Source organism: Sparus aurata, chromosome 15, assembly GCF_900880675.1.
Source record: "Sparus aurata chromosome 15, fSpaAur1.1, whole genome shotgun sequence".
In the NCBI taxonomy this organism is placed as follows: Eukaryota; Metazoa; Chordata; class Actinopteri; order Spariformes; family Sparidae; genus Sparus; species Sparus aurata.
Genome location: NC_044201.1, coordinates 10144558 through 10159305, shown reverse-complemented (window position 1 = coordinate 10159305; position 14748 = coordinate 10144558). Strand labels below are relative to the sequence as shown.

Below are 14748 nucleotides of genomic sequence, written 5' to 3'. Positions count from 1 at the left end.
TTGTGTCAATATAGTCTATATTTGTTTACCAACTGACAATACAGAGCTACCCTTTCGAGATAAACAGATGAAGTGTTGTTGTGTTAGGTAATTTAGCTAGCCAACAAATGCCATGACTTAACCATAACCAACAGATTATTCAGTCGGAGGTTACTGTCGTCACAACACATTACAAACACAGAGACATACCTTTAAACTTGGGTGACATAATTATTATACTAGCATAGTTAATTTACTCTGCAAGGTATCCGCCGCGGAATTTACGTCACGTTGAGTACGACAGGCGTATCAGCGCATGCTCGGCGAAGTGGTCCGTTGATTACAAACGTCATCACTTTGCTAGATCAACAAGCTAATATAAAATCAAATATGAGCTAGCAGTGCCCACTGAAATGAAGACATGTCTCACTGAAGTTCAAAGGTAAGGCTCTTTTCTGTGTTTTTGACCATTTTCTCATGGCACTGGAGTAGAACACTTCTCTAGAGGCGGACAGACTGCACTGTCACCTGTTGGTAGCAGGGTGATATAAGCTAGCACCTTCTCCCGGCAGCCAAGCATTTTCAGTTTGACTGATGCCATCAGCCAAGTTGAAAATATCTATAAACTCTGTACCCGCAGCTCAACTTAACCGCGCATTGTGAATATTGTGTTGAAATAAATAATGCATACTAACACAAATCAAATGAAATGAGGCTGCCCGTTTTGTAGTAATGGTTTAAAGAGGACGGGGAGTGTTGTTGTGATAAACTGAGTGAGCATAATTACTCTGCAAACAGAATGCTGAGAGCAGCTTCATCTCACTGTACTCTGTGCTACAGTAAAAAACAAAACAACTAATACTGTTGGCTCTGAATGTTAGAACTGGACATAAATCATATCATCTTCTGCTGAAATATATATATAAAAATATATAGATATAATATATAGATATAGATATATAGAAATATACCTATAATGGACTCCCTTCTTCCTGCAGAATAACTGCACCAGACTTTCAAAGAAAGGAAAATAAATAGCTATGAGTGCTGTTGGTTGGGTTGAAAAGGGGAACTACTCAGGTAAAAGTAATATTGTGTAAAGCAGTAGTGTTAATGTGTTCGACAGATGCATTGTGTTGGATTTGCCGCATCTTAGCTTGGATGGAGACATGCTTGATGTCAACCTGCAGCCCCTGAACCGTTGGTCACGGACGATGTTGGTGTTCTCAGTGAAGGTGCCCATCAGGTAGGGTTCCTTCAGACTGAAAGTGACATGTCTATAATTTAAGCATACTCTTTTTTCTAAGGCATCCTTCCACCTTGGCATACTACAGACAGTTTGAAGGAAGCAAATCGATCTGTCTTCCTTACAGAATATTAGATATAGACTCTGTTTCATGTGGCACCATGCCAGGTGGGATTTTCTTTTTGCACCAGTTCTCCTTTTAGGTTAGTGCTATATCAGCTGCTTTTGGAGGATGACTTGGAAAAATAAATTTTATGATCTCAGTGAAAGGTTTTTAATATAAGTGAACGAAAAAAAACACAATCCATCGGATATTACAGGCAATGCAATTTCACAACCCTGCAGGACTACTGTACGTTTGAAAGTCTGACTAAAACTCCATGAAATAACATAATTAATTAAGTATGGTGACAGTTTCCAAAATTGAAAAAGACTCTGAAAAAGACTAACTTTCCCTCTCCTATTTTCTCTAACAATCTGACACACTCTTGTGAGAAACGTCAGAATTGTTGTCGCAGGAATGTATGGCTTAGTTATTTGGTGATGAGTGTTTCTGCATTATTACGTGAAAAAAAATTCTGGATCCACAATTAGCCACGAGCAAACGCCGGATGTCTGCAGGTCTCGAGATAAATCACGGACAATAATGAATTCACATGGACAGCTCTGTATGGTCTGCTTCTGAATGAGTAATTGTAATCTTTATGGAAATTGATGCATGTACCTGGAATTGGGCTGTGTAGCTTCTTATTTCTTGAGAATTAGGAGCTTAAATTCTGTCTGAGCTAAATATAAATCGCAGTAGAGGAGTCGCACCAAGACTGGTATATGGGAAACTGCTCTTTTTAAGTGACTCATTCTTATTCTAGCTCTAAGTGTCCACGCACAGTAAGAGAATGGCCCTTTTGAAATCTGCCAACTTTCCACTTGCACATGCCAGAGCTAAAATTGAATACAGTACATCATCAATCAGTATGTCAGAGGATGCAGCTAGTGCTATTTTTGATCAGCAATAATTATCAGTTAAGAGTTTTTGATGCCCTACACTCATCAGCACCATCAAATATCTTGACTAAACACGAGTTCAGAATCTCATTATTAAATCAACATATTTATCTGCATAAACAGTCCCAGAAAAAAGACCAGGTGCCTGGTTAAGTACGACATTTGGGCGCTGCAATCACTAGTAAAAAAAAACAAACAAAAAAAAACATCTGATGCTGATACCTGACTGCCAGTGACTCATCTGCCCTGCCATCATGGGTTGAGGAAGAAATGCCTTACACTGTGTTTGAAGAAACTCCGCCAAGCTATTTTAAAATGCACGGCTGACCTTCAAGGAAATGAAGCTGACACCACATCAGTATCTACCGCTCCCCGAGCTCCATGCAGAACCACATGTCAGTAAAACCAGTTCAATGCTGATGAATTGCCTTCACACTTATATGAAATGGAAAACACAAAAGTGATAATGAGAAAGAAAACACATTCACAAAATAACATCAAAGAAAATAAAAGCATTAGATTAATAGATATAATAGTAATACCTGCAATGATGATAGTAATACAGTCTTAAATATACACATTGAAAAGTTCATTAAAACACAACAACACATTTCCTCCCATCAACAACAAATGAGCAAAAAACATTAATATTCAAGAATCTGCGGCTAACACTACCTGGACAAGGGGCAGTGTTATTGCAAACCCTTGATTCTCTTAAAGGGCCGCTGCAGTGTGTTCCGTATGGTGAGACACATGTTCTTGTTCGCACCTGCGACCCTTGACCGCATGTTACAGAGCATGAGCTCCACTGGGACCACTCCTCTGCACCTGATTCACCTGTGTGGGAGAAGGGTGACACTAGTTAAATGCAGCAATATGGTCCTGGGGCAGGGCTTACGGGGCAGGGTTGTGCAAGGCGGGCAGGGTTTAGTCAAATGTGGGGAGGGGCCAACATGAGTCACGTTTGGGTGAAGTGGGGTCTTTTAAGATTTACAAGAACACTATTGTACAGTCCTTACAACCTTTTATGTGACCTTTGATAAACACGAAATACTTACTAATGTAATGTGTATTCGACCCAATAAAGAGCTTTGTGTTTAGAATCATAGTGACTATTTGCGATAACAATGGTCTCTGTAGTGCATGTGTAAATGAATCAGCCTTTTAACAACCAATTTACATGTGTATTTATGCAAAGATCACAAAGAGGGCATAGCTGTGACTATAAAAATGGACAGTAGACATTGGAGTTACATCTAACTGATTCATCTTTAAAAAAAAGTAATCCATGCATTTCAATGGAACCCAATAATGTGTGGAAACAAACGGCGAAAATCACCATAAACAAACAAAAACTCCATAAGAACATGGTGACATGCAAGAAGGACAACATCTGAGAAAATAAAATGGAATTTAATGGGTGTTAGTTCAGAAAGAGTTCTGAGATATGGACATCCCTTGCACTGCAGCAAAACTAGCTAGTTTCCTTGACAACCGTGGAGCAAATTCTGTGTTTGAGACGATGGTTTTTCAAATAATTTTCAGATCCGTCTTAGCCTGTTAACTCCCAGGGGTGGAGGAAAATGAGAAAGTTAGCTAGTTTATTCAGCAGATCACAGCTGTTTCCCTGTGTTCCATCTGCTTTCAATATATTCAAATTTCAATTGTGAGTTCGCAGAGGGAGACCTAACAGGTAGCATTCAAGCCACAGAATCAGAATGGATTCTGTGTCAAGGCAATTGCCCCTATATGAAGGTTGGGCAAGCAGACTTTGAAGTAATTTAACTCTGCATGCAAACATATTGTCACTGAATATTTATACATAGTATTTTCTGATAGATTAGTAAAGATTTGAGCCATGGTTGTTAAATTAATTTTAAGATCTTTGTTAAATTAATGATAATAAGAAAAAGAAATTTTCAGTCTTCATGGTCCAAAAGATGGTCAAATATCAAGAAGCCATGAAATGCTAAATAAAGCTGTATATTACGATGAGGCAGTGGGGTGATTTCCAAAGCCATGGTAGGCTAAATGAAAAAAGAATAAATTATTTGGTGACAAGTGAATGAACAGTCAAATTCCTGCGTCAGTAGTCACCAAATAATTGATGTTTGATTATGTTAAACCCTCAGGTGAAGTATTCATTTTCTTCAGGCCTTTATGCATTAGAGAAATAATTTATTACAAAGAGGAATAGTTTCAATTGCAGCTCTGAATACATTTATGTCATTGGAAGTCATCAAATCATGCTAGAATTTTAAGTACAATATGCTCTAAAGTAGTCTCAGAGTTTAGTATCAAGGACACACAGATTCAGCCAAATAGGGATCTAAACCCTGCCCTTAATTTTGCAGATCATAAAATAGACTGAAAGGTGGATCAATTTGTTAAATGAGGCAGTACAGGGAGAGTAAATTGTGTGAGAATGAGAAACAGAAAAGCACAGCGATGCGACTTGACAGGGAAACAACGAACCTACAGCGTGTGTAAAATGAGGAGGTGTTAATGATTATATGTTAGTATTTTTTGTATGGTGTTGCAAATTAAAATGGTCATGAAAGGAGTTCTTAAACAATGACAGCAATTTAAATGGAACAACACATGGAAAAAAATAAAACATTTCCCAGAAATCAAAATAAAGAATAATAATAAAAAAAAAATCTCAACAGCAGCTAGATCTAGACCCACCCACTGAAACTGAAACTTAGAGTGTTTTCAAGATAGATTAAAGCAAAAAGAACTGATAATGAAACCAAAATTAAGGTTTTGTCATTTCAGTACTATCTGATTTGATAAAAAATGCTACGGTGGTAAGCTGTAAAAGTCATTATGAATGTAGGTAATTTCACTTTTTAATTTATTGGATGCTACACATGATTAAGCCACACATCTTCATTTTATCTCTAAGGGCAGCATCTATCAGTTTAACTTTTGCCAAGTGTGTGTTTCATATTTGGCTGAAGGGGTGGGTTTTTCATCAAATGACATTTAATTTATCATGCCTTGGAGGAAATGATTAACTACATCAGGGCCTTCGTTTTTAAACTGCTGTTTAATTAATGTTCTATGAATATACTGTGTGAGTAATCCACTTGCCAACTCACTATGTGACAATAAAACAAACAGACCCACAAAACCCAATTATGTTCCATATTCAAAGTAAATACTCATAGAGAAATTGGAAATCTATCTTCCTAGCTCATATGTAGCAGTAGAGAATGGAAAAAATAATAATGCAAAACATTTCCACTTAAAAAGGTGCAGTACAAGAGAGAGCATGCATGATGAAATTAAGTTTAGTTAACAAAATAAAGTAAAGAAACATAACTATTGTATTACCAGTTTGTGCCATAAATTTAGCAGATTCAGCTTGCTCCTGCAGGGCCTTTGTGTCATGAACTGATCTTGGCCGCTGACTTTTTACTGTATGCTCTCCGATCATTCCATATTCTATGGGACAGATAAGAGGTTCATATGAAAGCTAGGCTTGAGAACAACAGCTTATTATTACATACTGTTTTTCAGGAAGTTCGAAGCAACTGCAGTACATGGCTAGAAACAAAGACCACACAAGTTTGTATTTAATTTCTCCATTACTCTAGGGCATAGAACAATGCAACGAATTTATAAGGGTGAGTTGTATTAATTGAGCTTGAAAGCACAGCGTAGACACATAGCAAACATGCAAATAAACTCACATTCGTTTTATATTTTTGAATACTCTAACACGTCATCAGACCAGCTCCCTCCCTCCCACCCTCCTGCACACCCAGAAAAGAAAACGAAAACAAAATGAAAGTAAAAATGTGTAAGCCATCGGAAAGCCACAGAGGAGGGGGGTCATGGACATAACATGCTATTGATCCACAGTTTCCTCAAAAGTTTGTCATCTTTGTAGGATTTCTTTTTAGTTTACCCAGACCAAAATATTGTGAGCCTTTGTAAAGTTAGACAAATGTATTCTGAGCTGTATTCATTACAATGCATGCCCTCTTTGTTTCCCATAACGGGACAAAGAGACAATGAGTACAATGTTCCGATGCCACAGTGAGAAAAGCGATGCTTGAAATCTTGCATTTAATTAAGAATTTTGCATCAGCACCTTTAAGTAAGTCCGACACACTGAAGCACATTTATTTTACTTAATAGCTCATGCAAATGTTTCTGAACACCTGTTTTGATTAAAAATCACATTACTTTTGGCAGTGTGGTCCTAATGAGGTGATTATATCATTTGCAAATAGGCAATGCAAGTGATGCATCAACAACAAATTCACACATAGCTTATGTTAGTACATTAGACAATACAATGCATCAGCCGTTGATAGGGAGGATGTTTAAGTCATCTCTTCGAATGTAGTTTACTGTTTTTCACTACAGCTAACTGTCGGCTTAGAAAGACTGACCTCCCTCACAGTGGGGCCTCGAGGAGGAAATCTGCTATCTCATCTGATCATGTTCCACTGAAAGATTTTATGACTAATTATACGGTAAATCTCTTGGCTCGAAAAAAACTGTTGTCTGATCCACACATCAGACTGTTGGCATTAAGCAAATCATATCAACAAACATGTTCCATGATTGGATTAAGAAAAATAAATAAATTAATCAAGACCAAAAAGAAAAAAGAAAAAAGCATCCCTTCCCAGTATAGCATCAGGAGAACTGTGTTCATGTTTGCATAAAAAATTTGAATATTAAGGAGGGTATAATGAAAGGAGAGTAAAGCCGCCAGGTAGAAACAAACATCGCAGCCTTTTGATGCTGATTGGGATCTTCAGAACCATGACTGCACAAAGTAACGAGCTTCAGAAGCATGTTCAAAGGTCTTTCATTCTGATTTGATCCTGTGTCCACAGCAAAATTAAACAGAAAGCACAGTGTGAATTCTGTGCCGGACAAAGATTGTGCAGGTACACTGATGGTTGGACAAACAGCGGGTAGTTCATCCAACGTTCAGTCATGTGAGGCTAACTACTGTAGAAACTTTGACATGTTATCTCTTTTTTGTGTTTTTGTGCTCTACCCTGTGGTGTCTTGGATCGTGAACCTATCTCCTATTTAGAAGATAAAAAGAGCTGTCTGGTTTAGTCTGCCTGAATGTGTGCTGCCTTGCAGAGAACCATACAAAAAGCACTGCTTTTTAATGAATTCATGCAAATGAAAACTAAACACTCTAACTCTACGCTACACTCTCATTTCTGCAAACCACCAATATATTCAAATGTGTACATATAATGCGTACCATATTGACATTTGTTGAACATGTATCATATCACCTTCACATTACATGTTTATGGCCTCACTTTCATCTCAGGAGGGAGAGAGGATGGGGTTGGAGTTACTGCCAGGTCCACATTGCCTGCGAGAGTGGCATGTGTATGTGGCAGGACATCTAGCATTTCATTTTAACACCAGTGTTCACGTGTATCATCTAGATATTTAGGGTAAAGCCTGATTTTTCTGATTTACATCTGTGGTTCTCTGCAAAAATGGATCTGAAAACGATCTACGATTAATTATATTGACGGTACACAAGCGTTTCCCCACAGTTTCAACATCTACATCTGTAGAATGTCACTGACATGAAAAATTATATACACAACAGGTGAAAGGCAGTTTTTTTTTAAACTGGTGTGCTTTCTCTCTCTTTGTCTCTTTCGCTCTCCATCGCTTTCAACGCAAAGTATGATAATGTCATCATCTTTATTGATCATTATCAAAGGCGAACTGTGTAGAAAAATAAAGCTTTCAGTAGCAGCCCTGCAGCAGTATCAATGTCTTTGTGGACATACATGTACGTGTGCTATTTTACTAACCCTTACCCAAGTGACCATAACTAAACCATAAGCATGGCATTGTGACAACATGAAACAAAATAAAAAAACATACATTTGCAGCATATCTGTGGTTTGCAAAAACATACATTGCTTACATTTATTCTGCTGATTGGGTTCAGACAATTCATACAGAAAACCTTGGCTCTTTCTTATGCTTCTAGTTTTTTATTCAGTCTTCAGGAATGCAAGATTTTGATTATTTTGAATGGATATTGTTATCTGACAATTACTGTCCCTGCTTCTCATGGCCAGTATTTTGACATTTTTCTATTTTTAAGAGAAGTTCTTAACATGTAGTTTATGTACACCTGAGGGTAAGAAAGGCTAAGATGTTGTGAGCAAAGATTAATGATTAAAATTTCCACAGCACGTAAGATGTGGAGGGTTAAAACTCGACCCGACTTTTCCCCTCGTCTGTGAACGCTTGCGGAACACATATTTCAAATTGCATATGTGTTGCCTTCCTCTGACACTGTAAAAAACGTCAGCAACAGTAACAACAACATGTTTGGCTCTCTTATCTACACTGCCTTGCTCTACCAATGTGCAACAGTGTGACGTAATGAATGCGACAAGTTGTTATGCTTGTTAGTCTTCTTCTCCTTCGCATCTGTTTACAGTATACACAAACCAACTTAAAGTGCAGAGCACCACCTACTGTATCAGAGTGTGTAGATAAGTCAAAGTAAGCAAGCTGCTTTGTATTTATCAGCTGTGATTCAATGCTTAAAAATTATTTATGGATATCAGTAAATACTGAGGTTGTACTTTTGCATTTAGAAGTAACGTGAATAAAAGAAACATACTCTATATGGAGCTGTAGGCTTTTATATTCTATATATTGTCCTTTGTAAATTGTCCAATTCATTGATCATAACTCAATTGCACCTTTAAAAATAATTTGCCTCTGCACAACATTGATCAACTAAGCCTATTAAATAGTGATATTGGCCCTGGAGCCAGTCTCACCTAATCTAATCTAGCTCTCAGCAGCTCATGATGAACAATACAACAAAAGCATTGCAACATGAAAGAGATAATAGAAATGTCATTAAGTCTGATGTCAGTGAGATTCTTGGATGACAAACAGTGACTGCAGAGCACACTGCATGAATCAAACTTCACACATTTTTAAATAGAAGTGTTTCATCATCATCATTTCATGGCTGATGTTTGAGTAATTCTATCCACATCGGTCTGGGCAGGAAGCTATTAAAACAGCTCAACCTGTTGGTACACAAATGAGAAATAAATTAATTTAGAGCACAAGGAAACTCAGTTTATGTGAATGAGACTAGAGTGTCTTTTGATGCCACAAAGCTGAGATTTTCTTCCTAATGTTGAGAGCCCGAGGTAGAATGGAAAAGAGCAGGATGTCGAAACATGACACCAGAAAAGTACTGAGAAACAAGCACAGCGGTTTAATTGAACTACGAGCATTGTATTCAAGCCTGTGGCTATATGACAGTAAACATGAGAGACAAACCAGAATTTTAATAACTGGAGGGGCAGGCTGTTGTCATTTGTCAAAGAAGCCCAAAACAATGTGTCTTCACTGTATATTACGAGGCAGAAAGCGCAGATGATGCATTCAGTGTGTCATTACTCAGAAACATTTCTTCTGTTTGAGACAGCATCATTTTCAAGTTTTGGCCGGTATTCAAAACTTTTTTTAAGTGTGTGCTTTAGAGGAAATGAAGTCTAAGATTTATGAGATGTCTTTCAGTCTGGACTAAAGAGAATAACTTATTATTGATATCAATCAACCATTGTGCTTCCAACAACAAAGGAGAGAAATCAATCACTGTTAGCTTTATTTTTCTTTTTGTGAGAGATTAAATCACTTCTGCATGCACATAACAGTGGCATCCCTCGCTGATAGAATATGCACTTTATAGAAGAAGAATTAAAAACTACAGGTGTTATAATGACAATTAATTTAGCTGGATTAAGGAATAGCAGTGGCATTGCCTTCCTGAAATAGTCGACATAGACTATTTGTGGAGCATTGAATACATTTGCCTAAAATAGAGGCATGAATTACTAAGATGACCTGGGTAGACGGATCAGCAGTAACCACTTTTACTTCAAACTCAATTTAACACAAGGTCAAGGCCATGCAGCTTGTCCCAGCAGAAACCAAAATAATCTTCAACATGCTGGATCAGAAGGACCAGACAGGAATGATTTTCTGCCGAATAGCTTTGCAAATAGTTCTTACAAGTAGATCTCAGTTAGTTTGTATTAAGTACGCATGATAATATACACACAGCATTGGCAGATATAGGCTTTTAAAGTAAATTTTGGCATTGGCCAGAAATGAACATTTCTGCTGATAAGAGTGGTTGATGAAATTACAATTACATTATGAAACGTTGACTTGATAGTGTAACATCTCTATGTGTTCATTTATCTATACGTTTGTAAAGCATTGTATGTATGCATCTGCCATTGGGCCATCACGATAAGAGTACGCATAATATGTAAATTCCACTAGAGAAGAATTGATGTTATCTGCAATTAAGTGGAAAAATCTGTGCAAATATCAGCCATCGGCAATTGCCCAAGATGAGTTGGAAAATGTCGTCTTAACGAATATCAGCAATAATCCAATATCGTTCATCCCTAGTTTATATATTGTGGATTGTGGTTATTTGTAGAGAGCAGTCATATATTCTAAGCTATTCTATCTAGCAGCTTGTGCAAATACTGCAATGGAAATGCAGTCAATATACAGTGTGTGTTGTAAAAAAAACAACAAAAAAGCCCCAATGCTTAAGGACTATTAAAGGTCCATTTACTCTAATAAAGTAGTTGTCTTTTAGATATGGTATACATGGAGAAGCAGGACTTCTGATTAAATATAAACTTGCGCTTTGTGTATACTTATTAAGCTCATTTTAATGCCTCATGTTGAAACAAATTAGTGTTATACTATAAATATCTACATTATTTCCTCTGCGCCATACATTTCCCTTTAGATAAAATTACCAGCTCCATCAAACAAAAGTGTTATGTAGCATCAGGAAATTACTTAACTGAGTCCCAGAGGTTATAATAGCAGAACTTCTGAGAAGTGTTATCATCAGCAGATCCACTGATGATTTTTGTGACTCACTATAGATACACATGAACCAAGATGACTCCTTGTCAGTCTCAGCTACAGTCAATAACAAATCTCTCAGTGATTGTTAGAATTAGCAGTGTCTGTTGACAGCTCACAAGCAGGTTGGAACTAAGGTGGCCAAATTGTTAATATGATGCTGTGAAATTTGACTTTTGACTGACAAAATTATAGAGCTGATATTTTGGAAACCTCTCATGTAGTAATCACTCTCACAGAAAAAAGTAATCTACAAAGTAGATCTATTTCTGTAATATCTAATTAAGAATAAGTGCATTTACCTATACACAACACACATCCTTTTCCCATTTCTCACATGTTTTACATTTTTTTAAAGCTCCTAATTTGCGAAAGGAAGTAGCAGAATTAGCACTACATTCAGTAACACTTTGCAAAATCAAACCTGCAATTACCTCCAGTAAGTGCAAAATGGATCCTTTAAAAGGTGCATGCAAAGATTGCTTACTGCCACCATGCTGTGCCATCAGTTTATAATGGCAGCCATTTTGCCTGCTTTGCAAGGATTATCAACAAATCAGGTGAGCAATAAAGAGGTGGGGAATGAGATTATGTTATTTTGAGCAAAAAAAAAAAATCCTTCCTCTCAACTTTAATAAACTGAAATGATTTGGTTGCTATAGCCTTGTTAGTCAAGCTGTTTTGCAAGTTGATCTTACCATGAGATATATAACAGGCTCCTTGAAAAAGGAAAAAGGAAAACAAGTGTTTTGTTCCAATCATCTTTGGAAGATGATCTCCAGAGGTGCATCTGTTAGCGATGCCAACACTGCATGCTGCAACAGCCAAAACAATGAGAATCTTTGGCCAGAATGTTACAAAATGTCTGCTCAAATTGCAGGCTGTGCAGGCACAGCGACCGAGTCACCACTGGGCTGTGACCTCAGCAGGTGACAGTAAATGAGGGTTAGAACAGAAGCATACCAGGGCTCAGATTTTTAGACAACAGTGTAACTGCATGTGCCTCGGCCCAAACAGGCCTTCATCAATGTGTCAAAGGTGTGCAAACATGGATAGTGCTGGACAGTGTTTATCCTGCCCAGACCAAACTATTTATGCAAGTATGATTTGGTGGGCTCAAAGCTTCTCTGACCCATCACAGCACACTGATGCTTTCAAGCTTAATTAGTAGCCATATTTACAGAGATATTCAAGCTTGATCTAATTAATGTTCAGCTACCAAGCACATGCAGTACACATAACAGACAAAGAAAGACTCAGCACGCAATCAAAGACAATAAGAAATTCCCTGGGTCCATGACCTTTGTCAACATTGCGCTTTGATCCTCTGCATGCAGGGAATTTTAAGCTTTTAGACTGGCAGTGATCATGCCAGCCGCAGAGAGTCCAATGGAAGACATTTCATTTCCAGGTTCATCTTCACTGTGTGGACACGTTCCATGTGTAATTTTATTGAAAGGCAGTAAAAGCCAGCCCCATGTCCAATGACTGATGTGTCTAACCTTGCATGAAATGAGCCTTTACTCAGAGGCCCCTATGAGTAGCTTCTATCAGGGGTGCTCCGCTTACTGCCCTCCATGCATTCCTGCCTGACTGACTGACTGACTGTCACAAATGTAGCTCTTAATGAGAGGCACTTCATTACCACGGCACTTTGAAGAGTGTAAGTTCCCAAAATAGAGACAAGCATACAGTCCATGCAGACCAGGAAGAGGGATACCTCCCTGTACCCAAGCATGTCTTTGATCCATTTCTCTACAGCTGAGCTACTAAGGCTGGCCAATTTTGGTAAAATCTAGAGATATTTCTGGTTTGTACAGTGCTTAAAGTACATATTTAGATCTGTTGGATATCTGTTTTAGTAAAGAGTTTCAATGCAGATATAGTATTTAAATATAAAAAGATGCCAAACCAAAATAAAAGACATTAACCTTTTGAGAAGGTGAGAATGACCAGATGCTAATACAGTTAAATAATGATTCAATGGTCCACAAATTCTTGTTTGTTCGTACAACACCTGTTCACTTGCTCATTCCCTGGAGTTATTAAAACTCAAATATCAATGCAGAAAGATCATCAAAGCCTGTTATAGTTGATTGTGGATTTTTGATACAAAAAATAAACAGAATTACAACTTTGAAGAAGTATATTATAACAGTGAGAGGGAAAAAAATGTTAGAATAACAAAAACACATTCCAGAGGGAGGCATAAAGAATACCAGTCATTATGTGTTACGGTGGAAGACATACAAAAATACTTCACATAAATGTTTTTTTAAAAACTCAAATATACATTTACTCATATGTAAAGTTTAGATTCTATTGTGATGTTTCACTTCGATCCAGCATTTTATAAACTGCTATTCAATGCAAAAACATAATACGAAATTTGACAATGATGATGACATTGATGATGATTATGATGTTATGAAGACACTTCCATATCCAAACCAGGTTTTAAATGTAACTCTGACCTTAAAATTAGGCTGCCACTCAGAGACAATCTCATCAATCTACCCAAATGTCATCACTGTATCTCCTTACAGCCATGATACAAACCCTTCACTATTGGTGGGACCATATGCTTGAGCCAATCTAAAAAACTCAATTAGTCCTTCATTAGGAAAATGAGGGGGTTGCATGGAATCAGATACAAATTATCAATTGTCCTCTGAGACATACAATTATCCATCATATTCTTTCTGCCATCTGTTTGCTTCCTGTTGACTCTCCTAATGACTTAGATTGAAGCCAAATTAGAATTCTGTGCAACTGCCACTGCACCTCATCGGAAAGTCACGTGAACATGCCTAAAAATGGCGCAAGCGCGGTGAGATGAGTACTCAGCGCACAGTCAGATACAAGAAGAGAGGATTTGTTTCGTAGTACTGATTTGTAGGCAAATGAGCGGCTACTGGAGATTGCATTGATAGTTTACAGCACAGTGTTAAATCACAAGGTTATCGAGCAGTACCTCAAAAAGCAACCTAGATGGAGCTCTGACGTTATCAAAGCACTGCATCAAGAAGCCCTGTTGCTGGGTGCCGTGAGCAGACCATTCCTCCTCTTTTCCATACACTTCAGGGAACAGGCTTCAGCAGTCTGGTTTCATGTCATCCAAACGTGTATTAATTGAATCTCTACTCTGTCAAAAGCTTCACAGTTCAGTAATAAACTGCTACCACAAGAATCAAAGGAATCATCCACATCGCTGTGGCTGTAAACAAATGCTTGCTTATCAATCTCCAGAAAGCAGGCTTCATTTTGATTTAAATAAAAGAGAAGGGGAAAATGAAAACAACAACAAATGAAGATACTCATTTCCATCTATTCCGGATTTTCACAAAGATGTACCCTCTGCATGATAATGCGAGCAGTGTGTCGTGCTTTCAGTTCAGCTGCATGATACTATCAGAAAGTGGATCCGCCTATGGTGCATTTTAAAATGAGAGCAATGCCAAGATTGCAGCTTTTAACTACCAAAATCACCAGTCCTTTTCAAAAGGCGACACTGCTGAACCACCCGTGACTAAAAGTGGGGCTGCTGCAGGGACACAAGTGAAAGGACTACTGTG

The 14748-nt window shown here is 37.7% G+C and overlaps 2 protein-coding genes across 15 annotated transcripts in view; one reads left to right on the top strand and one right to left on the bottom strand.

Moving 5' to 3' along the window:
* Window positions 1-14748, bottom strand: part of adgrb3 (adhesion G protein-coupled receptor B3) — a 128958-nt gene that overhangs the window by 70560 nt on the left and 43650 nt on the right. For 7 of the 10 annotated variants that reach the window (XM_030441373.1, XM_030441371.1, XM_030441366.1 and 4 more), the window contains 2 exons: window positions 5570-5680; window positions 2906-3067 (listed from right to left, as the gene is read on the bottom strand). The exons of 2 other annotated variants lie outside the window; for them this stretch is intronic. In XM_030441373.1, coding sequence (XP_030297233.1) covers window positions 2906-3067; window positions 5570-5680 — 273 coding nt within the window. The remainder of the gene's footprint in view (window positions 1-2905; window positions 3068-5569; window positions 5681-14748) is intronic. One more of the 10 variants, XM_030441372.1, reaches the window with a different exon arrangement.
* eys (eyes shut homolog) overlaps window positions 315-14748 on the top strand; it is a 313003-nt gene continuing 298569 nt past the window's right edge. For all 5 annotated transcript variants that reach the window (XR_003986886.1, XM_030441358.1, XM_030441361.1 and 2 more), the window contains exons 1-2: window positions 315-421; window positions 1106-1225. The gene's annotated coding sequence lies outside the window, so the exon portion shown is untranslated. The remainder of the gene's footprint in view (window positions 422-1105; window positions 1226-14748) is intronic.